Source organism: Typopeltis vanoorti, chromosome 9, assembly GCF_054136105.1.
Source record: "Typopeltis vanoorti isolate ZY-2024b chromosome 9, IOZ_Tvanoo_1.0, whole genome shotgun sequence".
In the NCBI taxonomy this organism is placed as follows: Eukaryota; Metazoa; Arthropoda; class Arachnida; order Uropygi; family Thelyphonidae; genus Typopeltis; species Typopeltis vanoorti.
Window position 1 is genome coordinate 35,714,015 of NC_143557.1, and position 26,565 is coordinate 35,740,579.

The 26,565-nt window shown below is 35.9% G+C and overlaps 1 protein-coding gene across 5 annotated transcripts in view; it reads right to left on the reverse strand.

Moving 5' to 3' along the window:
- The window catches only part of LOC150102970 (axin-1-like), a 261,055-nt gene that overhangs the window by 40,640 nt on the left and 193,850 nt on the right, over positions 1-26,565 (reverse strand). For 4 of the 5 annotated variants that reach the window (XM_090398570.1, XM_090398571.1, XM_090398568.1 and 1 more), the window contains one exon: positions 12,605-13,009. In XM_090398570.1, the coding sequence (XP_090254696.1) occupies positions 12,605-13,009 (405 nt within the window). The remainder of the gene's footprint in view (positions 1-12,604; positions 13,010-26,565) is intronic. The other variant, XM_090398572.1, reaches the window with a different exon arrangement.

The following is a 26,565-nucleotide window of genomic DNA, read 5'->3' on the forward strand; positions in this document are numbered from 1 at the left end:
CACGATATGAGTTTTACACCTCTATATTCTAATTTTATCTACTTCAACTGCCTTTCAAGTTTCTGATGGCCTTTTCTATTTCAAGTATTGATATGCATTCCTGTTGAGTATGTTCTACCACCACGCTAACACTGCTCGTTTCATTTAGCAATCTTTCAAAGTAATTACTCCAGACATCTAGAATATCTTTATCTTCGGTTTTCATTCACTTTTATCATCTCTGATTTCTTCTAGAGTACTTTTTCCTCTATTTCTAAGCTTTTCCAATAGTCTTCAGAATATTTTTCCACTTTACTGATATTTATTTTCTGTGCCACATGCTTCTTAACTGAATCAACCAACCAGAAAAGATATCAGTATTTATTTAATTAGAAATTTAATTTGGATATAAAATGAAGAAATTGGATATAAAATATTATGATTTTAGTTCTGCACCATAAAATTTTTAGTCAAAACCTTGAATTATCCTTCCTCATTTTTTTTCCAATTTTTTCTCACCTCATTTTGTTAAAGTTAACAAGTTTTTATCCATGTCTCTGCATTGGATTCATAATATGAATTTAACTTCTGTGAAATTCATTATTCTAGTAGCAAGGCTTATACGTTGGTCATACATAACTGGTAATTAGTTTACGGAATTAACGACGCATATAAAGTATATTAATTAAAGGTAACTTTAATAAATAACTTCTATATTTCGGCAATGTCACGTTGCCATCTTCAGGAACAAAAAGATATGGTATGTGCACGCAGGCACTAACAAAAGCAAATGTGCCTTTGTTAGTGCCTGCGTGCGCATACCATATCTTTATGTTCCTGAAGATGGCAATGTGATGTTGCCGAAATATAGAAGTTATTTATTAAAATTACCTTTAATTAATATACTTTATATGCATCGTTAATTCCGTAAACTAATTACCAGTTGTGAACTTCATCATTTGGCTGACTCTACTAATCAACTACAAGTTGTCTCACATCTAAACTATTTTCATTCTAGAATCAAATTGACTTTTGAATTAGAAAGCAACAGATCTTTACCATTTTTAGACATGCTTATAGAGGTATTATTATTATTATTATTTTCGGGCTACTCCACGGAGTCCTTAGACTCATCAAGGGAGGTCCTAAACATCATGTTCACACAACTATACGACATTCTCACAGTATCTATCATACCTTGCCTTGAACTTGCTCACTGTCATAGCACCCACAACAGACTCTGGCAGCTTATTCCACTCATTTACCACTCTAAAAGTAAAGAACCCAGCTCTAACACCACTGCTAACCACACGCTTGCCCAGCTTCCATAGGTATCCCCTAGTTCTCCCACCACCAGTCCTGATCTCAAAAATATCCTCTGAATTAATCTTATAGAATCCTTTTAGCAATTTGAATGTCTCAATCATATCTCCCTTTTCTGCCTATCAACCAGTTTCTGCAACCCACAAATCTTCAACCTGTTCTCATATGGTTCATTCCATAGACCTGCTATCATCATAGTCACTCCCCTCTGGATCCTCTCCACCTCCTCCCCATCAAGAAGGAACCTAGGTGACCAAATCTGGGCACAGTAGTAAAGATGAGGTCTTATCAAGGATCGGTACAGAGGTACAATAACTTGCTTGTCTCTGCTCGTTACGGTATTTTTCAACAACCAAGTGAGTTGATCAGCTGATTTAGCTACTTTCGCAATGTGCCCCCTAAACTTCATCTCCCTATCCGCCAACACTCCCAAGTCCCTGGCCTCATCAATCTCTTGGAGTACAGTTCCACCCATGTGGTATATTGCTGCTAATCTTTTCACCCCAAAATGCATAACCTTACATTTTGTCACATTAAATTGACATCCATTCTCCTTAGCCCAGAACTCCAATCTATCTAAGTCTTCCTGCAAGACTTTGACATCTTCTGCATTCACTATCGCCCTCCCCAACTTTGCATTATCAGCGAACAAATGAACTGTTCCACTTAGATCCTTCCCTATATTGTTAAAGAACAGATTAAACGGCAGTGGTCCAAGAACAGAACCCTGCGGCACCCCACTAGTCACAAGCCGTCTTTTGGACTCCACTCCTAAATAAACCACTCTTTGATATCTCTCCATCAACCACCCACCTATCCATCTCACCAACCCTATATCCATTCCCATATGTTGTAGTTTACGGATCAGAATTCCATGTGGTATCCTGTCAAATGCCTTTGCCAGGTCCAGCAGTATCACTGTAAACCCATTTCCCTTATCCAGTTCAGCCGTCACCTTGTTATAAAACTTGAGCAAGTAACTCAGGCATGATCTACCCTTTACAAAGCCATGCTGTCCCCTGTACAGTATCTCATTTTCATCAATCCATTCCTGTATTTTTCTTTTGACTACTTTCTCCAAGACCTTGACAACAACTCCTGATATGCTGATCGGTCGGTAATTTGCAACCATAGTCTTGGATCCTCCTTTATGCAGTGAAACTATTTTCCCCTCTTTCCACACCTTCGGGACTAAACCAGACCTGAGACTCAGATTAAACAACATGGTCAAGGGCACTGATAATTCCTTAGCCGCTTCACGCAAGACCCGTGCCGTATACCATCCAATCCCACAGATGTATTCACATTAAGGTTCTGTAATAGACTATTCACCTCCACTTCATTCATCACAATTCCCGTATAAATTAATGGCTCCTTCATTTTTTCAATGTCACCACCTGGATGATATACTTTTGCAAAGTGCGTGCTCAGTAACTCCACTATATCGACTGGTTCAGTGACCTCCTTACCATCATCATTCCTTAAAATCATTTTGCCATGTACAGTTTTTTCTTGCTTGCAGCATATTGAAAGAACTGTTTGGGATTCTCTTTTGCTTGCATAGCTAGTTTCTTTTCATAATCGGCTTTTGCTGTTTTTACCACACTCGTTACCCTTCTGGCCTGCACTTTATACCGTTTGTGTGCCTGCAGGTCACCCCTTTCTTTAAATTCCCTCCACAGTTGTTTCTTTTTTTGCATCTCAAGCTTAATGGTGTTATTCATCCATTTAACCCCTACTTGTTTTACTATTCGGACCCTAGGTATACAATCAGCCATAACCTCCTGTAAATGCTCCTTGACTACTTCCCATGCTCTATCGACGTCCAGCCCTTGCAGTTGTACCCATGGCACTGATCCAAGCAATCTCCTAAGCTTGTCATACTCGCCAGCACAGTAATTCCACATATACCCTGTCTTAATCAAAAATTCCACACCTTTAGCCATCTCCGAGGTCAAGACCTTATGATCACTCTCACAAATAGGTGGCAACATGGTCATATTCATTACAGTCAAATTCTCAGATGCTATTACCAGGTCAAGCACTCTCACACCCCTAGTATTTTCAATTACATGTTTTCTCAGATAGTTATCCCTTAATAATAGAATCTGAGAAAAGCAAACTAAATTACTCAGTTTATAGAAAGCTATCTCATAATGGGCGATGCTCACTTGCCAAATCCCATCACCATCCAGCGATGGAAAAAAAAAAGAAAAAAAGGCATTATATACAAATCCTAACACAGATGAGCATATAAAATCTCCAGCAGTACAGACAAAAGAAACCAAGAGATTGGGCTATAGTCCTTTCAATAAGATCTCTAATCTCCTCCAAAAACCTCACCATTCACCACTTAAGAAACATTGTGTTTAGAAATCCACCTGTAAGTTATATTGCATAGTACAAACCTTCTGATGACCTTGTTATGTTAATACTAGCAAAATTCTATCCCATTTTGTTTCTCTCTAAAACAACATCTTTTCCTTCTGGTCTTTGAATAACTCTGAAACCTTTAGTCTTTTTCATGGCATAAAGATATCACAAATTCTGCATTCCAAGCATTCAAAAATTATTAGCTTTTCTCTTCCATTAATGACAATATTTAATTATTTCTATACAGCTATTAGCTCTACACAAATCCATCTAACAGTGCACATTGCTCTCAGCTGAAGTCTTGCCCTTAAGTTCTTTAAAAAATCCTCTATCATGTAGTATGCAGAGAGTTAATTAATAACCTCTTTTTCACCAATTCATTGCATTCAATTGTACAGATGTTCAGTTTTTGCTACATACATTTTCTACAAACATTTCCAAGGTCACTGTTCACCTGAATTAGCAAGAATAATCCTACCACTCTCCTCTAAATCTGTTAAAATACATGCACCAGCTATTCACACTCCATCACAGTTCATCTACCTGCTATTTTCTTTTGAAACAGTATTCTCTCTTATGCATTACCTAATATACGAGGTTGGTTCGAAAAGTTCTTGGCCTTGACCACAGATGGCAACACTATCGGCAAGATTTTTTTTTTTCTAAGTTGGTACATCTGTCATGGGTATATGTGAAATTGCAAGTCATTCTATCAAGTAGTTTGTTTTATACAGCTGTCTGTATAAAACAAACTTGTTGTCTATATCCCTTGAAATGGATAAAAGTGAGTACTGTGCGGTTAATTACGATAAAATTCTTTGTAAAAGAAGGTTTAATGCAAAAGAAATTCATTCGAAGTTCATAAAAGTATATGGACACTCTTCTCCTTTATTTTCGACAATTAAGAAATGGGTTACCAAGTTTAAACGTGGCCATACCAGCCTTGAAGATGAACCACGTGAAGGGCATCCAAAAAGAGTAACAACACCATAAATCATTGATCAAGTGCATGATATGGTATTGCATGACTGGCGAGTCCAAGAAATTGCTGAGACTCAGCTGCTAATTTCGATTGGGTGCTGTCATGTGCGTTATGCAACCCGTGCTACAAATTTCACATCAATTTGACCGTACGCATGGGAGTGCGTCAGCAGAAAATTTTCTGGGGGGGGGGGGGGGGAAGCTTGCAGACAATAACATCAATAAATTTTTATAATTATTGATTTAATTAAATAATTACATAAATAAACGTCTTTAGCTTTTTTTGATGTAATTATTTGTCGATGTAAACTATAAATACATTATTTTCATTTTGCATCGATTTTAATGATTTTTAATTCTTTGAAAAAAAAAAGTGTTAATAGTTTTTAGCACAATTTCATATATAAAAAATTAACTGGCATATTTTATTAAAAATCAATTAATTAATTAATCCTAAATTAAATTATTTCAGTTTAAAAGCAAAAAAAATCATAAAACTAATAAGTTAAATAATATTAAATTACATACACTTACCTTTTAAAAATGTATTTTTCTGTTTAAATTTGTTTCACTATAAATTTACGATTCACACTTCACTCAGTGACTCACTAGACACAAGGTAAACTAACCAGTCACTGTTAACAAATCAGAAAAAGATAAACCAAAAACAGGAACACATGTTTTATTGCTGCAATAAAACACATGGGCTGAAATAGGCTAACCCATAATAAAATTTTAAGACAGACAAAGCGTTCCTAGGGTCGAGGGTGTAAGATTACATATCTCAATCAATTTTACGATTATAATTTGTGGAATTTTTTAATCCATCTTTTTTTTTTTTTTTGGGGGGGGGGGGTGACCCGTCCCCCCCTGCAGACGCCATGACCATGTGATTGCATTTTATCGATGTATGAAAGTTTTTAAAGGGCATAGCGCATCTTGCTCATCTTGATTGGTCCAATGCAATTAATTGCAGGATAACTTTGAATAGTTCTGCGTAGAGTGGGGGAACAATCTGTTCTAGGATTTATTAGAAAACAACAACGAAAGAGAATGCTATATTTGGTTGGTATATTTGAAATACTCAAAGATGAAAATATGTGAACCATCATTTATAAGACATATGAGAATAAAAAAGAATAAGTGTGAGTAGAAATACTTTCGTTAATGGTAAAGAATAATTAATAATTATCATTTTTGATATGAATAAGTGAATTTACAATGACATAATAATAATAAAAAAAACTTATGGAGAGAGTATTGCAGGAATAAATATGGTTTGATGGAGCAGCAAATCATCTCATAAAATTTGTTGCACATGTTATGTGTATTTCTCTGGTTTGTGTATATTTCGCTCCATTTTCCAAGAATTTTATTTTGTTTACTGAGACTCAGTATACATAACATCTGATCATTATCGAATTATCCACACTTTCAGGAATCCTAAATTCATTAGTTTTTTTTTTTTTTTTTTTTAATATCAGCAATTCTTCTGTCTCATCAATCTCACATATGCTGGCATTTTGTTGTAGATCAACGTCTTTTAATAAGCAGAATATTCATTTTTATTCAGGAATAGATATTTTTTACTGTCTGTTGTTTCCGAAGACTAGAATAAAAATGTCTCTATATACCGTGTTGTTTTCTAATAAATCCTAAAAACAATTAGCATTTTTCTCTTAATCCACTTTCAAATTTTTAGTTCCAGAAAAAATGAGTAACAACTGTTTGTAATATAGAAAGGATACGAAAAGTGCTCAACTCATGACAAGTGACAACGTTCAATTGGATTGGTTGACACAATAACCAATCACAGACGCTAGGTGCTGAGTGAGCTCAAAATTTTAGCTCACCTGGCCCTGCCTTCTCAGCAGTTTAAAAATATTAGAAAGCTAAGAATTTGACCCGCTGCACCCTCTTTACATCTTTTCAAATGGCTCAAAGGTGTATGCATTTCGAAAGCACACCTAGGATATTAACGCGAATGTGACGCAATGTTTATGAGCCGAAAATGCCTTCTTCATGAAGCACTAATACTTTATTATCCTCCTAAAGAGGACAATGAAGCATTAGTATAATATTCTGTGTTCAATTTCGGGAATCGTGCAAAGTCTGCAAACAATTAGGGGAGTCTTTAACGGGAATAAATGTAAAAATATAATATGGGTGATACTGATATTTCACCCCTATGTTCGCCCCTGCTGAGACTAAAGGCATTTCAATAGAATTTGTAGGATATATTTTGCATGAAGAATTGCAAATGAAAAATGTGCTCGCACGAAAATCTCCGAACAGTGCTTGGAGCATTTTAACAAGAATAAAACTGATTTTGTTCATCGATTTATTTCTATGGACAAGAGCTGGATTCACCATTACACACCAGAATCCAAACAGTGGATAGAGGCCGGTTGTTCATTACCAAAGAAGACAAACTCGGTTCCATCAGCAGAAAAGGTCATGGCATTAGTGTTTTGGGATGCTAAAGACATTTTGTTTATTAATTATTTGAAAAGGTAAAACAATAACAGCGGAATATTATTCTAATCTTTTAATCAGACTAGATGAAAAAATTTGTGAGAAAGACCCTGTTTGAAGAAGAAAAAAATCATTTTTCATCAGGACAATGCACCTGCCTACAAAGGTGTTTTGGCAATGGGAAAATTAAGGGATCTGCACTACGAATTGTTGAAACATCCACCCTATTCCCCAGATTTGGCTCCCTCTGACTTCTATCTCTTCCCAAAAATAAAAACTCTTCCTCGCTGGTCAGTGTTCTTCGAATCAAGAGGCGATTGCAGCTGTAGAATGGTATTTTGCAGATCTTACTGAGAATCACTACATGGATGGGATAATGGTGCTGAAGCATCGCTGGAATAAACGTATTAGTCTTAAGGAGATTATGTTGAAAAATAAAAATAATTTTGAAATTATAAATTTTCTTTCATTGTTAGGCCAAGAACTTTTCATACCACCCTCTTCCTCAACTTTATTCCCATTCACAGTACTATTGAACAGTTCACTCTCACCAGAGCAACTTCACAGAAACCAAGGTAGGCTACCACATTTGCAGTTACATCCAAGGATGTTATCATCGCATGGAACACACTCAGTAACACATGAAGATAATTAAAATTATCTCCCACTAAACTACATATATCTTTTTTCATTCCTACTGCTGTTTACTAAACTTCCAATTAAATATATTGCCACGGTTAAAATTTTCAAGTATTCTAATTTATTTTGTGCAAAATAAATTAATTTGGCACAATGTTTCATTTATCTTCCTCTGCAACATGCAAACTCGTTTTTTTATCCTCTAAGACACTCTAACTGCAAAACAATTCGACTTGACTGTATCCTTCCCATGAGTCTTCTTACATAATGACATGAAGTTATCTGTTTTGCTAATCTTTACTCTCCCACTCTTTAAAAGGCCAAAATTTTTAGATTAGAACACACTTCTTAAATACAAGCAATATTAACTTCCTTCTTAATATCATTTTTCACATTTTTCAGCCATTCATGTTATCTGTGATCACACTACTATTTCATAAACCATTACTTCAACCATAATCTATAGTTTGATGTCTACAATTTTCTGAAAACACGTTTTATGCAGCTCCTAATAATAGTAATAAAGTAGAAATCAGGTGGTGTAGAGGATATTATTATCAAGAGAGACCTCCTTGGAGTCACAACCTCACTGAGAAAGGCCACATACTACCCGCACTAGCTGTTACCTGTTCCTGAATTCATTCACACTACTTACACACACAAGATCAAATGGTGATCCATTCCAATCACACACACACATCACTCTATGAGAAAAAAATCTAGCTCTCATCCCCTTGTTGACAGCATTCATTCTCAACTTCCAAGGATGTCCTTCCATCTTTTACCCACCTTTCATAAAATAAAAATTTCCATCTACTGAAACCCTGTATGACCTTTTCAGAAGTTCATAAGCCAAAATCATATCATCCCTTCTTCTGTTTGTTAGTGTCTGCAGTCTACAAGTTCTCAATCTGTCTTATAACCAGCATTCCACAATCCTGATATCATTTCTAACTCTCCTTCACACACTCTCCACTGTATAAATACCATTCTGTTTAAGTTACCTTAAGTAACTTAATCTCAGGTAACTACCCGAGATTAGCAGAGCTAATACATTCCTGAATACTAACAACTTGAGATTCTTTCCTATCCTCAGTTGAAATATGATATTGCTATTGATAGTATTCAGAGTATAATACTACATGAAAAAGTTAGATCATTACTAACTTCCAATCAACAATTTCCTTCCAGATAACAGATTAATTTATCTGTTATCTGTCGAGACTCCAATATATCAGATCTTATATTTCTATCTTCTAAGTCACTTCTTAATGCATCAGTCTGCCTAGATCTTAGTCTTCCTCTGGGTGTTTTTTTCTGCCATCCTGGCAAAGAAAGCCTCTTTTGATAACCTTTCCCTCTCCTCTTCCATTATGTTTAAATGACCATACCATCTGAGATTAGCTCTTCTACCACATTCCTGAATGCTAACAATGCCAAGTTCTTTCTTAATATCTCAGTTTTAACATGATATGTCGATGATGCCATCTGTTCACTTCCCTAATCATTCTCAGAATGTTTATATCTGTAGTCTCCAGTCTTAGATTGAATGTTTTATTTCTAACCCAATTCTTAGATCCATAAGTTAAAACACTGTTCTCGTATTCATCTAGTTTAGTGTTCTGTTTCTATGTATTCAATACAAATTTATTCAGGTAGCTTCCAAATATACCAGTTTTTCTAATTTTACTATGTATTTCCATATGTTTGCCATCTTCATTAAAAATGGCCTGGTTGCCAGAGTGGATAGCGTATCTGCTCTCCAGCCAAAAGGCTGTGGGTTTGAATCCTGCCATGGGCATGGATGTTTGTGATCGTCTGTGGAAATGCTAATAGTGGGCATCAGATGGCGTTAGTGGATTCAGAGAGTGGTGGAGATGGAGAGTTGTAGAGTATGTGCCTTCCCTCGATGAGTCTTTGGACTCCCTGGAGGTGTCACGTAATAATAATAAAAAAAATAATAAATAAAAAAATTATACCTAAATAGCTGAAATGTTTTACCTGTTCTATAAGCTATCCATTAAGAATGCAGCTGATGTTTTCAATGTTTCTGCCTATTTTCACTGTCTTTGTCATTTTATTGCCAATTTTCATACCAAATTTATTTAGAAGTATGACATCATTTGTATAAACTAAAGAGCTGAGATTAACATTTCCAATTTTGATATCAGGCCTAATGCCACTTTCCTTCAAAACACGATGGAATCAGATGATGTTCATCCTTGTCTCACATCTGATTTAACATCAAACCATTTTCCTGTATTTTTTTTTTCCAGTTCTAACTGCTGATTTACAGCTCATATACAGACTATGTATGTTGTCCTATATATTTATTCCTTTACAATGAAGCTAAGGATGCAACATGCTTATATCAGAAGAAACAGGTGTCAGTCGAAGAAGAGATCTCTTCTCATGGAAACCTGGGTTTTATCAAAGATGAGGAATGTGTAGCGTCATCTTTTTTTTGTGTGAAATAAAGTAGAATTGCATTTTGGTGATGCTTAAGTGGGCAGGGTTTGTCAATGGATAAAGAAGAATAGAGACTACTGTCATTGGCAAAACTATGGATGTGATTTTAGGTTGTGGCAAATTGGTGTTTATGAAGAGCAAAAGCAAGTGAAAGCACATAGCCCTGGGATACTCTGACATTAGTTGGGAGATCTAAAGAAAGAAACTCATCTATTATGTCATACAGTGCAAGACCAGAGAGTACAAATAAAATTCCTTTTAAATAGCCAAAGTGACCACATGGGATTCACCAAACCCATGACCTTTCTATGGATCCACAGAAAGGTAATGTATGCAAGATCTGCAAAGTACAGAGAGTCATGTAATTCATCATGACTTTTTCCATTATTTTCAACAAAACCGAGGTGAGTACAATGAAGCAATGGTCAGATGGCTGTCTTTCATTTATCTCCATTTGAGCAAGAAGCAAGCTTTTTAAGACCTGCCCATCTAAAGTTAGATTTAGATTGGCTGATAGTCTTTTTACAGCTGTTGCATGCCTGCCCTGTAAGCTCAGAGGATTGCTAGAGTTATCGTTTCAAGTCACTTGAAACGATAACTCTATCGTTTTTAAGCTCGCCACTTAAACTGCTTTAATATACTTGTTAGAAAACAAAGGTTTGTATAGTTTTATTTATTTGAATAGTTATATTTATTTATTTACTTTTATAGTACCTGGGCTTTTGGGCAAGAAGGAGGATAAAGGCCTTCATTCCGGCAAGAATTTCTTTCAGCTGGAACAAGTGTGGATCAGTGAAAACAGCAGTCAGCAAAAGGAAAGAAATGAGTAGATATCACGCAGGTATTGAACTGAAGGAAATGAGGCTGAGTGAAGAATATTCTGCAGGAAAAGAGACTTAAATGAGACTACTGTCTGAATTGCACGAGAAGAATTGAAATCTACAGTGCATTCATCAGAACTAGTTAAGAAGAAGGGAGCATGGAGAGAATTATCAGGTATTCTGGTGGGAAGGTAAACAATTTGCAAAGGACTGCTGCTGCATGTCAGCCACCTTGATTGGTAAGAGAAGGTAAGCCAGAGTCATGAATGCTGAAGTTCCCATTAAAGAGTGGAATTTAGATGATCAACTTCTCAGAGAAATAGTGGAAAGAGTCTGGGGCAGGGAAATTGAGCCACAACATATTGTAAAGAGCAGATTCAAAGTTTGCTATTTTCAGCACAGAATAAACTTCACAAATGTGAAGGCTTCAACCTTGTGGAAGAGAAATCACAGAGCGTAATTAAGAAAGTGTAGGTGGACATTAGAGATTGAGGCTGCTAGTTGAGTTTCTGGAATACCAGATCAGGTTTAGAAGTAGCAGTGTACATTAATTTCCTGTAGAGACTAGGAATATTAATAAAGTGGATGTGAATAATTTCATGTTAGATGGGTTATGTTCAAGCCCCTGCCCCCAATGAGTTTGGTCATGGATTTTTATTTATTTTTTTTATCAGTTTTGTTTCTTTTTTTTTTTTTTTAATCCAGAGAGCTAACAGTCTCTTACATTGATTTTCCAGTTCTGGAATTAAATATTTAAATGTTAAGGAATTAAAGAGTAGGGTAATGCAGCAAAAACCCCACAAGCACTCCTCCCACATAGAGAAAAAGCACCTGGTTACCAGTTCAGTGCATGACACTAGACTCACATTCCCTCCAGGCATGACTTGGCAGAACAAGTGGCAGCAAGGTGATTTGGTAGTTGAATCAGAAAGCATCTGATGCTGAGTGGCTAGCCTTCAGAACTATTTTGTAGCTACACCCTCAATTGGGAGGTTGGGGGGGGGGGCAGAAAGAAACCATGTTCTGGGAACCAAATATGGAAAGCCTCTTGATCCCCATTAGGCAGTGCTTCACCAGACAATGAAAGTCATCTACCCGATACCTAGGAAATCTAGTCAGTAATTTCTTCATCTAGGAAAGTATGCTGCAGTGGAAGTAGATGACAAAGTTTACACATGATAATGTGCTTTAAAAATTTTTTTAAAGTTGAACCAAAGATACATGAAGATCATCCTATGAATCTATTAAAAACAAGTGGCAGCTGATTAATACATCTACACAGTTTTCTTCTTCTCCACTTTTTTTTTTTTTTTTTTTTAAACCTAGGGTAGGATAACTTGTAGTTCATAAAGAATGTCAATTGCTTTGCTGTTCCCACTCCCTACCCTACCCTAACCCACAAAGACCACTAAGCATACCTAGGTTCTACCATTCTCTTGTGTCAGATTGATGCTGAAAGAGGATTTGTGAAAATTTCTTACATGCAACATGCTTCCATAATTTCTACCACAAGAAGATATGTATTAAACAAATTCCACACATACCTTTCTATGTCGACCACCTGCATTACTACTGTAGTGCAATGCATTTCTACAATTACGTTGGGTAGTTTGCTGCATAAGAGGTACAGAATCATGACTTGGATGCATGCCATTTCCTAGCAAATCTAACCTTGTTAAAGGATTGCAGTGAGAGGAAGAAAGAGGAACTGATCTTCTTTTATCTAATGGAGGGGAATGGTGACCAGGAGATCTTTGTGGTGTGTGATGTAACGAATCATTCCACACTCTAGAAACATGCTGATCTAATATGGACTGATCACTTTCATCCGTAAAAGGTAACTTATCTCTCATACTTGTTAACAATAACTGTTTTGTAATTGATGCAACAGGACTCACTGAGGCATGAATACCACTATCACTTGACTTAAGCATATTTTTTTCTTCTCCCTAAATAAAGAAAAATATCTATTACCATTAATAATAAATAATATATATAAAAAACAACAACAATACATTAGAGATATATTATCTAGTTTGAATTAGAAGTGTCACAGCATAAATTTCAATGTAAGGGGAAAAACTGAAATATGGACTTGACTGCTTATGTAACAATCATTCACATTAAAAGAAATTTCTCTTAATATTTTTGTATATAATTTATTATATGGATTGTTGTCAATAAATATGGAGGGAAATATATATGTATATTAACTGCAAGTGTACCCACAGGTGACAATGTACTACATTCACCGAATGTGACCGTAGCGTGCTACAAAAGATAATAAGTAAAACCCAACATTTGTCTGCTGGCATGTCATCATCATCATCATCATCAAATTCCTGACATGTACCCTCAAGGGGTGTACAGGATATGATAGTACTACATGAAAAAAATTACATCATTATTAATTTCCTATCTACAATTTTCCTCCAAATCAGTCTGTTACTTGTCAACACTCCAATATTATCAGCTCTTATATTTCTATCGTCTAAAGCACTTTGTACCGTATCAATCCACCTATATCTTGGTCTTCCTCTCGGTCGTTTTCCTGCCAACCTGGCAGAGAACACTTGTTTTGCTAATCTTTCCTCGCCCATTCTGTTTAAGTGACCATACCACCTGAGATTAGCTCTGCTAACGCATTCCTGGATGCTGACAATGTCAAGTTCTTTCCTAATATCCTCATTTTTAATATGATACTGCCATTGATGCCATCTGTTCACGCCTATAATCTTTCTCAGGACTCTCATATCTGAAGTCTCTAGTCTTTGGTCAAGTGTTTTACTTCTGACCCAGCTCTCAGATCCATAAGTTAAAACTGGTTTGAACACTGTCTTGTATACAGCTAATTTAGTGTTGCGACTAATTTCTCTCTTATTCCATATGAATTTATTCAATTGACTTTCCACCATACCAGCTTTGCTGATTCTGTTGTCTATTTCTATATTTAATTTACCATCTTCAGTAAAAATCGTGCCTAAATAGCTGAAATGTTTTACTTGTTCCACAGGTTCTCCATTCACAACACAGTTGACATTTTCAATGATTCTGCCTATTTTCATTGTCTTTGTATTGCTGACCTTCATACCATATCTATTACAACAGCTATTCAATTTAGTCAGAGAATCTTGCAGACTTGTAGCGGATTTATTTAGAAGTATAACATCATCCGCATAAAGCAAAGAGCTGACATTAACATCTCCAATTTCGATATCATGTTTAATACCACTTTCCTTCATAATGCGATCCATATAGATAATGAATAACAGAGGGGATAATGTACATCCTTGTCTCACACCAGATTTAACATTAAACCATCTTCCTGTACTTCCTTCAATTCTAACTGCTGACTTACAACTCAAATTAAGACTAAGTATTGCTTGATATAATGTCCCATTGACACCATATAACTGCAGCGTATTGAATAGCTTCTCTCTTGGCACCTTGTCATATGCCTTTTCCAGATCGACAAAACTTAAATACAGATCTTTGTTATATTCCCATGCTTTCTCGACTATTTGTCGTAAAGTGAAGTTCTGATCCTGACAGCCTCTATTTGGCTTGAATCCAGCTTGTTCTTCACCAAGCTTTTCTTCCACAATTCTTCTCAACCGTTTCTCAAGTATACTTGCATAGATCTTGCCAGGAACACTCAGTAGGGAAATACCTCTGTAATTCTCACATGCAGTTTTATTTCCCTTTTTATATATGGGTACTATGAGAGCTCTACTCCAATCATCAGGAATTCATCCCTCTGTCCATGCTTTCTGAATTATGCAGTGCAGCCACTGTAAGACTCTTATACCACCATACTTCAGCATTTCTGGTCGAATATCATCTACTCCTGCTGCCTTTCCACATTTCAAGCCTTTGATGGCTTTTTCTTCAAGTATGGATATGTATTCCTGACTGCATGCCTGGTCAGTGTTTTTTTACCACTGTGCTGTCATCACTGCTTGTTTCATTTAGCAGTTTTTCAAAGTAATTACTCCATACTTCAAGGATATCTTTTTCTCCCGTTTTCATGTCACCTTTATCATCTCTAATTCCTTTTATAGCACTCTTTCCTCCATTCTTAAGCTTCTTCAACGACCTCCAGAATATTTTGCCACCTTCTTGATATTTATTTTCTATATTCTTGCCAAAGTCCTCCCATGACTTTTGTTTAGCTAGTTTTACACAGTGTTTAGCATTCTTGCATTTGTCTCTATATTCTCTAAGAGCACAAGCTGACTTATTTGACAGGAACTTTTGGTATGCTTTCTTCTTTTCCTTTACTGCCTCTTTAACCTCCTGTGTCCACCAAGGAGTTCCGATTTTTTTATCCTTACAAACAACCTCACCACATGCCTCTCTGGCAGAATCAATCAATGTTTTCTTCAGAGTTTGCCAATGAATCTCCAAAGTTTGATACCTGTTCTCAAACTCTTTCATTTTTCCTTCAATAATCTTTGTGTATTTTAGTCTACAGCTCACATCTGAGAGCTGCTCAACTTTTATTCGCTTTAAAACTTTCTTACATGTTATTCTTTTCAATATGAAATTCAATTTTATCCTACTCAAGACTAAATAGTGATTGCTTCCAATTTCAAATCCTCTATACACTCTGTTGTCCTGTGCCAGGGAAAAAACATCACTATCAACAATAACATAGTCAATGAGACTTTTCTTATTCCTAGCCTCTTCTCTCCATGTGAATTTGTGTACATTTTTATGTTGGAACATGGTGTTAGTAATAACCAGTCCATGTCCTGAGCAGAAATCCAACAGATATTTGCCATTATTATTAGCTTTGCTCTTTTCTCCAAATTTTCCCAAAATATTTTTGTATGTCTCACAATCATTTCCTACTCTGCTATTTAGATCCCCAACAAGGACCAACTTTTCATTTTTCATCGTGTCAGTTGCTTTTTCTAAAGCCTCCAAAAATTCCTCCACTTCTACCTTAGTAGAACTTTCTGTGGGACCATAGGCACAAATAAGTCTCATTGTCCAGTTCCCCATTCTCATATTTGCCCACATTACTCCTTGAGACTGACTGCCATTCAAGAAGATTAGCCTCGGATTTTGTGTTGAATACTATGGCTACTCCTTCTTTTCCTTGATTGTCATTGCCTGAATATAACATTTTGTATTTATTGCTAAGAAAGATCTCACCAGTTTTGGTCTTTTTTGTTTCAGTCACCCCTATTATGTCGATCTGGTTGATCTGTTGGCATGTTGAATGTAGAATTCTGGGGCATCGAATGTAACAGAAATCTGAAAAAAAAAACCTTTGGAACTGAGGCTCACAATATGGGTTTCCATAGGATCACAATATGCAAGCTACATATTACCTGAAAACCAAAAATGCAGCATCACCTATAGTGGTGCAAAGAGCATGTACAGTGGGATGTGGAAGCTTGGAAAGCTGTGTTATAGAGTAACAACACATGCTACACCTTCTGTTGAGCAAATGACAAGTGTAGGTGTGATAGATGCCATGTGAACCTGTCTTACCAGAGTGCATAACACAACTATGAAAATCAAAGGATGATGTGATGATATAGTCCATTTTTTTTCCTGGTTGTTTGGCCTGAGATCTCTGTTTATGATGCCATGAACACTGAAGTTGCAGAGATATCTGAACATTCTGGACTATGCAATGCTTCTTATTTTGTGGCGTTTCTAAGGAACAGACCATTATCTCTTTCAGCAAGACCATGCACCATGTCATATGGCTTGTTGAAACTGCGTGGTTTGTGTACATGCATATCATGACACTTGACTGGCCTCCACAGAGACCCGATCTCGATCCTTACTAAACATCTATGGAATGAATTGGAGCACCTGATGAGGTTAAGGTATGTCCACTCTACAACAGTCCAGGACCTCACTGCATACCTACAGGGAAAATGGTCCAAATTCCAACTAATCGCAGCAAAAGAAGGTCCTACATTTTATTAAGGTGGGTGCCACAGCTGTTTGTTCCTTACACTATGATGTCTGTTGACTTCTTTCAAAGCTGTGTATATATCCCCCCCCCCACCATCACACACACACACACACACACACACACACACACGTATATACAGTAGAATCTGCTTATTATGATTGTGAATAATATCAAATGGCCCCAAAACACACCATTTAAAATTAATTAAAAATAATCAGTCTATTATAATCAAAGTTCCAGTAATTGTTATCAAAATTCTCGAATTTTAAGCCTTTTGCATCTGAGAATTAAGAACTTTAGGAGTTAATCAGGAGAAAATTTGACAAAGAACATATGTCGAAATCTGACTTTTGTCTTAATCTTCTTTTAATCTCATTCTTCCATATATCTTATATTTCCTGGCAAATGCAGGTGGGTATCTTCGTATAATCTTAAATATTCCAGGCAAATACAGATGGGTATAAATATAGTCGAACTGCGATTTTTCGAGTTTGTTTTCGTGCTCTCTTTCAGTAAGTGAATTGCCCTTAAGTGCTCATTAAAACAGTCCTTAGCATTATGGCAAAAGAAAAGAATTTTGAAGTACTATGATATTTTGCCCAAAATGAGTCAGCATAGTGTGGCTGTATTTTTAAAAATTTCACAACCACTCTTGTGCAAGATCTTAAACAACAGATCAAATGTTGAAACTTCAGCTCTTACTAACGAGAACATGGATTGGAAGAGAGCACAATCTGGTAAGGATACTCAAGTTGAATCAGCATTAAAGAAAGCTTCGATTAATGGGCCTCTGGTGCATCAAAAAGCAGAAGAACTTGCAAAAACAATTTCACCACAACTGAATGGGTGGTTTAACAGGTGGAAAAAGGAAGAGAATATTATGTACAAGCATATTCACTGTGAAGAAAAAAAGTGATTTTTTTTTTTTTTTTTTTTTTTTTAAATCAGCTGATGCTCAGATTAAGACTGAGTGGCAAAAAATTATTGCTGAATATTCTCCAGATGATATTTACAATGTAGACTAAACAGGACTCTATTTTCATGAAATGCCTGAGCATACTTATTTGTTTAAAACTGAAAGTACTAAAGGATTTAAATCTTCAAAAGATCAAGTGACAGTTCTTTGTTGTGCCAATAGGAAAGATGAGAAATGGAACTCTTAGTGATTGAAAAAAGTAAAAATCCCCGGTGTTTTAAAGATGTCAAAAGTTTGCCTGCTGACTACTGTTTTAATGCAAATGCTTGGATAACGGCTGCTACGTAAACTGGAGAATATGGGATTGGAATATAAACTATTGGCTTGGATAGGTGGCTGATGGACACATATCAGAAAATTTGTATGGAAAATGTGAATCTGCCAAATTTAAGGTGACCAGTGGTGTGTCCTAGGGAAAACAGCCCATGGACCATTGTTTTTCATGTATATATTAATGATTTTGGGAAGGGCCTCAGGAGATCTTCAGTTGTTTGCTGATGATGCAAAAAGGCAGGGCAATTAGAGATGCTACTGATATATAGCATTTTCAGGGTGATTTGAATAGGCTGGAAGTGTGGATAAATGGTGATGGCTGTCAATTCAATGTTAGTAAGAGCAAAGCAGGGTTGGCCAACCTATGGCACATTCACCAAAAGTAGAGAAATTAGACCCCAATGATAATAATAAAAAAACAAAGCCAATTTATGCAAAAAAGTATTAACCAAAAACCGATTTGTAGAAAAAAAGAGGCTAAAGCTTAAGTACCGTATTTGCCGGCATATAAGACCTACCCCCTTCTTTGTACACATTTTTAAGGAAAAAACTTTATCACTGAATATTATAATGAATTTACAATATTTCAAATATAAAGTAATAAGTAGGTCTACTTTCAACAAATACCTAATCTAACTAGCAAAGCGTCCCATCTTTTAATCTTCTTCGTCAAAACACAGAAATTCATCTCCAGAGCTAAATGAAGAGACACTTGAAACCTCTTCTAATTCAGAATCTGAGTCCTCATGCAACAAATTGTCCTCTGTACCATCCAATGCATTACTAATGCCATACTTCTTAAATGATTTAACCACTGTCTCAGTTTACGCTGCATCCCATGAAGCTTTGACCCACTCACAAACTTGTGAAATGCTAGGTCTCTTCCTTCTTCCTGATGGCGTGACCTCAAAATCTGAAGACTGCATCCAACTGTTCTACTTCCCCTTCATAAATCCCTTAAATGGTTTATTAATACAGACATCTAAAGGTTGAAGTTGACTAGTTAGACCTCCTGGAATTACAGCTGAGTTTTTACCATCTTCTGTTCTGTGAGAACGAAACTGATCCCATACTAACAGGGCAGGCTTCTTCAACAGTCCGACAGGGCACCTAGACCAAATTTTATCTATCCATAACTTCATTCCTCCTCCATCCATCCATCCATCCATCCAGCCTTTTGCGTGAACATGTACAAACACTCCTTCAAGCAGTTTTTTCTTTGGGTAGCGTCTTCCTTTTCAAAATCAATAGTGGCGGCAATTTTATCCCATCAGCACAGCAGGATAAAACAACCGTGTAGTGAGTTTTTTTGTGCCCAGAAGTTTTAACAATAACACTTTTTGTGCCCTTGGAATTGACAGTTTTGTTTGAGGGCACATCAAACGTCAGTGGAACCTCGTCCATGTTTCCTATTTGCGTGAGTTCAAAATTTTCTCGTTTCCTTGCGTTAATGACAAATCGATGAAATTCAATTTGTAGCCACTGAAAATCCTGCTTTTCTGTGGTCTAAAATCCAAGTATTCAGTTCTGTCGCAAGTTCTGACCATTTTGCAGTTCCACTTCGTAGATTATGTTTATTGTGAGTTGCTTTTTTTTTTAGATCCTCTTCCTGATTCCATAAGTTCTTATCCTTTTCTCAGTTGGGGGGGTAGCCTGAAATGCCTCTCTGCAGTCCTGTTTCCATGTTCTTTAGCATGCTCAATAACACATAGCTTGTATGCAATATTGTAGCAATGCCAACATTTTCAGCCATAATTTGCCAAGAAATTTAGAGAAAATTTAACGGCAGAAATTTATCACTGTTCACAATAACGTGACAACAATTGGAAAGTTTAAACAAACAGGAACACAGCTGTGATCGTCTATGAGAGCACATGGGCATCCACTGAACTCTATGTAACTGGAATGCTCTCACACACCGCAAGGAAACAAGAAAGAAATCGCATAACTAGAAACAGAGAAAATTTCCAGAAATGAAAGTAATAAAAAACTGAATATCGGCGTATAAGACACACCCTGTTTTTCAGACCTATTTTCGAAGGAAAAAAAGTGCCTCTTATATGGTAATTATTTTCTATCAAGTTGTACCATCATTTTAAGTTGTGGTTTAAGTCAATAAGAATACAATTTGGTCAGCTAAATCCCAAATTGCCAGCCCATCCTCGTTCATTCAGTATCCAGGTAGATACCTAACAGGGTGCACCACGAGAAGGTGAGGATTGGACATTAGGTCAGAAGCCCTGGTCAGTTCTCCACATTCCTTTAAAGGCTGTGTGGAGGTCCCCTCTCAGTTATACAGCTTTAATCCTTAAGCTTAAACAGAATGGGAGAGGAAAGATTAGCAAAACAAGTGTTCTCTGCCAGATTGGCAGGAAAAAGACCAAGATATAGGTGGATTGATACAGTAAAAAGTGCCTTAGAAGACAGAAACATAAGATCTGACTATGTGGGAGTCTTGACAAGTAACAGATTGATTTGGAGGAAAACTGTAGATAGGAAGTTAGTAATGATGTAAATATTTCATGTAGTACTATCATATCCTGCACACCCTCAAGGGGTGTGCAGGATATGATAGTACTACATGTCAGGAATTTGATGATGATAGTAATTATTTTTAAATTATACATATTTGGTCGTTTTATAATAGAAATACAATTTTATTAATACAGACCAGTTTACAATAAAACTTATATTAAAACCTACCAGTTTCGCCAGCAAACTGTCTGGCTTTTTCAAGGCGTTTATGGAGATATGAAAACTAGTAAATGCAAATTGAAAGGAACATAAACCAACGTTGTAAACCAACTAGTAGCTATCAAATAGCAAGAATACTAAGAGCCCGTAACATCAGAGTGGTCTTCAAACCAACCACCAACATCAGACAAGTTTTAGGATCCCCAAAAGATAAAGTGCCGTTCTACAAATATCCAGGAGTATATTACATTCCCTGTTCCTGTGGTCTTGCCTACATCGGACAACTTCATGAAGTTTAGAAATTAGACAAAAAGAACATGTTGGTGATGTAAACCACAACAGAAGCATCTCTTCCGGCTTAGCACATCATTTCTGTACGTCTAATCACACGATAGATTGGCAAAACAGCTCCATGCCATATCTCGATGACTACTACAGGCATCGTTTATTTAAGGAAGCCACAATAGTGTCAATAACTGGCAGAAACCTCAACAGAAATCAGGGTGTAATTCTAAACAGTTCATGGAAAACTTGATCCTCTCTATCAATCAATCTGAACTACGCTAGCCAGTAATCACATTACACGTCAACAATAAGTCCTCTCTGTCACGCGAAACATGTAACCATAGCTACTAGTTGGTTTACAAAGTTTTTTTATGTTTCTTTCAATTTGCAATAACTAGTTTTCACATCTCCATAAACGCCTTGACAGTTTGCTGGCGAAACTGGTAGGTTTTAATATAAGTTTTATTGTAAACTGGTCTGTATTAATAAAATTGTATTTTTAGTAATTATTTTTAGCAATTTCATTGTTTAATGCACATTCACTTGTTTGATCCTGAGGCAGCAAGCATTAACAACAGAGCTGCGTCAGTCAGTTTAAACCATACTCACGTGTTACGGAGTTGTCCTTTGTGAACATTAACAGTTTTGTACTTTATCGAAAATTATGCCTTGTTTTTATATTAAATTAATATATCATGTCTATATTAACATATTTTTACAGGGAGTTTTTAAGGGTAGAAGAGTTGTATGGCACATCGGAACTTGTACATGAAAATACTCACGCATGGAACATAAAAGGTTGGCCACCCAAGTGTAAAGCTAGGCACTCTGGTGAGAAGAGATATCAAAGTCATATTATAGGTGGGACTATGCTTGCAGGAATTCTTTGTTCACCACTTTGTAAAAGAGATCCCAAGACAGAAACATCTAGAGAGAGAGAGAGAATGTTAGGACTGACATCTTCGTAGTGCTCCAACAGTCGGTGTAATACCATAAAATTATATATCAATGGAAAGATAATTTAATCAAGAATGTAACGCAACAAAGTTTGTTCAATTATCAGTATTCTATGAAAAGTTATAACCAAATAACCAGAAAAAAGAAGCACAACTTGCTTAGGTTGATATAAAGTAGCTTTCCTTCATTTGAATGTAGCCAGTGGGCATGAGTGTCTAGAAAGCCAATCAGGTGTCATCTTGTTTTGGCAATGAGCCAATAAGGTCACAGTAGGATTCAGCTATTGATGTCGCTAGCAAGTTGGTTGGGTTTTTTTGTGTTCTTTCATTTAGTGAGCTTGTAAAACGTAATAAAATTAAAGAAATGTGCGCAAAGAGTTGACTGGTCACCCAGAAAGCAATATAAAATAGTACTATTAAGTGAACAAGGCTACAGTTATGAAGAAATTAGAAAAAAAATTGGCGGAAACTTAACAAAAGGTTGCATTTCTAAACTTTTGAAGAGGTATAAGGAGACTCAGTCACTACAAAACCAGACTGGTAAAGGCAGGAAAAGGTGCACAACAGCAAGTGATGAAAGAAGAATTGAGAGACTGTGCCTACGTGACAGAAGAAAATCATCTGGGTGTATACAAGATGAAATGGCACAATCAACGTGAAGTTGAGTGCAACTGCAGGAATTTGGTCTAAATGCTAGAATTCCACAAAAAAAGCCACTTTTATCTCTCAAACAAAGGTTGAAAAGATTAAACTGGGCTAAAACCCATGTTAACTGGATAGCGGAACAATGGGACAGTGTTATTTGGAGTGATGAGACCAAAATCTCCCTGTTTGGTAGTGATGACAAAATACGTAAGGAGAAGAATCGGAAAAGATTTGCATCCTGATTGCATTACACCTACTGTGAAACACCCACTTAGTGTTATGATCTGGGGTTGTATGACATCAAAAGGTGTTGGCAGAATTTGCATGATTAATGAGAATATAAATGCCCAAAAATACATAAACGAAATACTTGTGCCCAAACTGAAGCCTTACGCACGTGATCTTTTACAAGATAATGAAGCATTTATATTTCAACAGGATTCAGCTCCATGTCATGTTGCTGCTGTGTGGAAAAAGTGGTTTCAAGATAATCATATTCTACTGCTGGAATGGCCTGGGAATAGCCCAGACCTTAACCCAATTGAAAATCTATGGAGCTGACTAAAGAAACTTGTTAGTCAGAAGCAACCCACCAATAAAACCCAATTAATAGAAGCAATGATTCATCTTGGTTTCATATTATAACAGCTGCAGAACTAAAAAACTTGGTTCACTCCATGGGAAGGCGTTGTAAGGCCGTAATTAACATTAAAGGTTACCCAACTAAGTATTAACTCACACTGTGAGAATTCTTGTATATCTAATTTTTTCTATGTTTCACTTTTCTTCTTTATAACTGCTGTTCTAATAAAAAATCCTTCATAAAAGTTATTGCATTACATTCTTGATTAAATTATCTTTCCATTGATATATAATTTTATGGTATTACTCCCAAAAAAAAAGTGGAAAAACCTTTTTCCAAAACGTTTCCACAATTTTTGCCACTAGTGTAAAATTGACTGAAAAAGCACAATTTACGTTCATGGTATGAACGTAAATTTAAGGAAACCTGAGATTCTTATCAACCACCTTAATCTTAACAATGATGATGGTTCCACCCACAGAACCTTTCTCCCTACGAGTTAACCATGAACAGAACTGTAGATAATCCAGAATCTTAAATCTATATAACAATTGTCTTTACTGTAAGAAAACTATCTATATGAAAGAATGTTCTCTGATGTTATCTTAAATAGAAAATGGCTTTGATGTAGTTTTTAATAAAATAATTAATGTATTTATTTTTTATTTATATTTATTTTTCTTTTCTTTTAATTTAATTTTTATTAAATTTATTATTTTTTTTTTTTTAATATTCTATTTTCACTAGAGGTCATGCCAGTAGAATAACCGTTATCAAATCATTGTCTCTTTAGCATACTCTGTGAAATTTAATTCAGCTTGTCTCTGTATATACTCCAGATGATGACTTTTATATGAAGGTCGAAACATCAGGAAATTAAAATAGTTATTTTTAACGCGGTTGTAGAGTCCATAGTTTATCTATAATGAATGCTGATCACCGTATAACACTAAAGGAAAGGATAATTTTATGTCTCCTTATATATCCTATAAGAAAAGTTATTTTCTGAAAAAACATTTTTGGTCTAGATGTTTATCAGAACTTTCCAGATCCTCCCTTCCTAAATGATATTTTCTCTTCAGCTAGAGCAAAATACCATTCTAGGTTACTTGACATCAAAACTTTTCATATATGAAAAAAAAAAAAAACCTTCCGGGGATTAACTGGCATCAATTTCTTTAAAAGTTATTACAAAACAAGTAATTCCCTATACTTTATTTCAATGTTTCATTACTAGTATGCTTAAATGAGAACATGTAAAGATGATGCCTGAATAATGACTACCAGTCTGACATGTACTAGAAGAAAGCTGGGGAGCTGTTAGTAATATTGTCAATAATGCACCAGATGAACATTTTCAAAATTCCTTTCATCTTTTGTGAAAGTAATTTTGCACTACATGAAAAACTTACATCATTATTAATTTCATATCAACAATTTTCCTCCAAATTAATCTGTTATCTGTCAAGACTCCAACATTATCAGATTTTATGTTGGACACTTTTTACTGTATCAATCCACCTATATCTTGGTTTTCCTCTGGGTCTTTATCCTGCCAACCTGACAGAGAATGCTTGTTTTGCTAACCTTTCCTCTCCTATTCTGTTTAAGTGACCATAAAACCTGAGATTAGCTGTGCTAACAATGTCAAGTTCTTTCCTGATATCTTCGTTTTTAATTTGATGTTGCCATTGATGCCATCTGTTCACACTCCTAATCTTTCTCAGGACTCTCATATCTCTGGTCTCTAGTCTTTGTTCAAGTTTTATTTCTAATCCAGCTCTCAGATCCATAAGTTAAAACTGGTTTGAACACTGTCTTGTATATAGCTAAATTAGTGTTTTGACTACTTTCTCTCTTATTCCATATAAATTTATTCAGTTGACTTTCCTACCATACCGGCTTTATTGATTCTGTTGTCTACTTCCATATTTAATTTACCATCTTCACAAAAATCGTGCCTAAGTAGCTGAAATGTTTTACTTGTTCTAGGTTCTCCACTCAGAATGCAGTTGATATTTTTAATGTTTCTACCTAACACTGTCTGCATAAACAGAGCTGAGATTAGCATCTCCAATTTTGATATCAGGTTTAATACTGCTTTACTTCATAATGTGATCCATATAATGAATATCAGATAGGATAACGTACAGCCTTGTCTGACACCAAATTTAACATCACACCATCTTCCTGTACTTCATTAACTGCTGGCTTCAACTGAAATAAGGACAAAGTATTGATTGGTATAATGCCTCATTGACACCGTACAACTACAGTGTTTTGAATAGCTTTTCTCTTGGCACCTTGTGATATGGCTTTTGCAGGTCTACAAAACTTAAACACAGATCTTTGTGATAGTCCCATGATTTCTCAACTATTTGTTGTAAAGTGAAAATCTGATGCTGACAGCCTCTATTTGGCCTGAATCCAGCTTGTTCTTGACCAAGCTTCTCTTGCACAATCCTTCTCAATTGTTTCTCAAGTATACTTGCATAAATCTTACGAGGAACACTCAGCAAGGAAATAACTAATTTTCACATTCAGTTTTATTTCCCTTTTTGTATATGGTTATAATGAGTGCTCTACTATAATCATCTGGCATTAGTCCCTTTGTCTAGGCACTCTGAACTTTGCAGTGGAGCTATTGCAAGACTTTTATACCTACATACTTGAGCATTTCTGGTAGAAATGCTCATCAACTCCCATTGCCTTTCCACATTTCTTCAGGTTTTTGATGGTTTTTTCCACTTCAGGTATCTATTCCTGACTGCACAATGGTAAAAAACACTCTGCTGAGTGTTTTTTACCATTGTGCAGCAATTTTTCGAAGTAATTACTCCACACATCAAGGATATCTTTTTCTCCAGTTTTCATGTCACCTTTATCATCTCTAATTCTTTTTACAGACTCTTTCCTCCATTTCTGAGCTTTTTCAACAGCCTCCAGAATATTTTCTTTGTAACCAATGAAATTTGTTTAGCTAGTATTAGTTTTTGGATCTCTTACATTTTTCTTTGTATTCTCTAAGAGTACAAGCCGACTTATTCGCCAGGAACTTTTGATATACTTTCTTCTTTTCATTCACTACCTCTTTAACTTCCTGTGTTCACCATGGAGTTCTGATTTTTCTATCCTTGCAGTCAACCTCACCACAT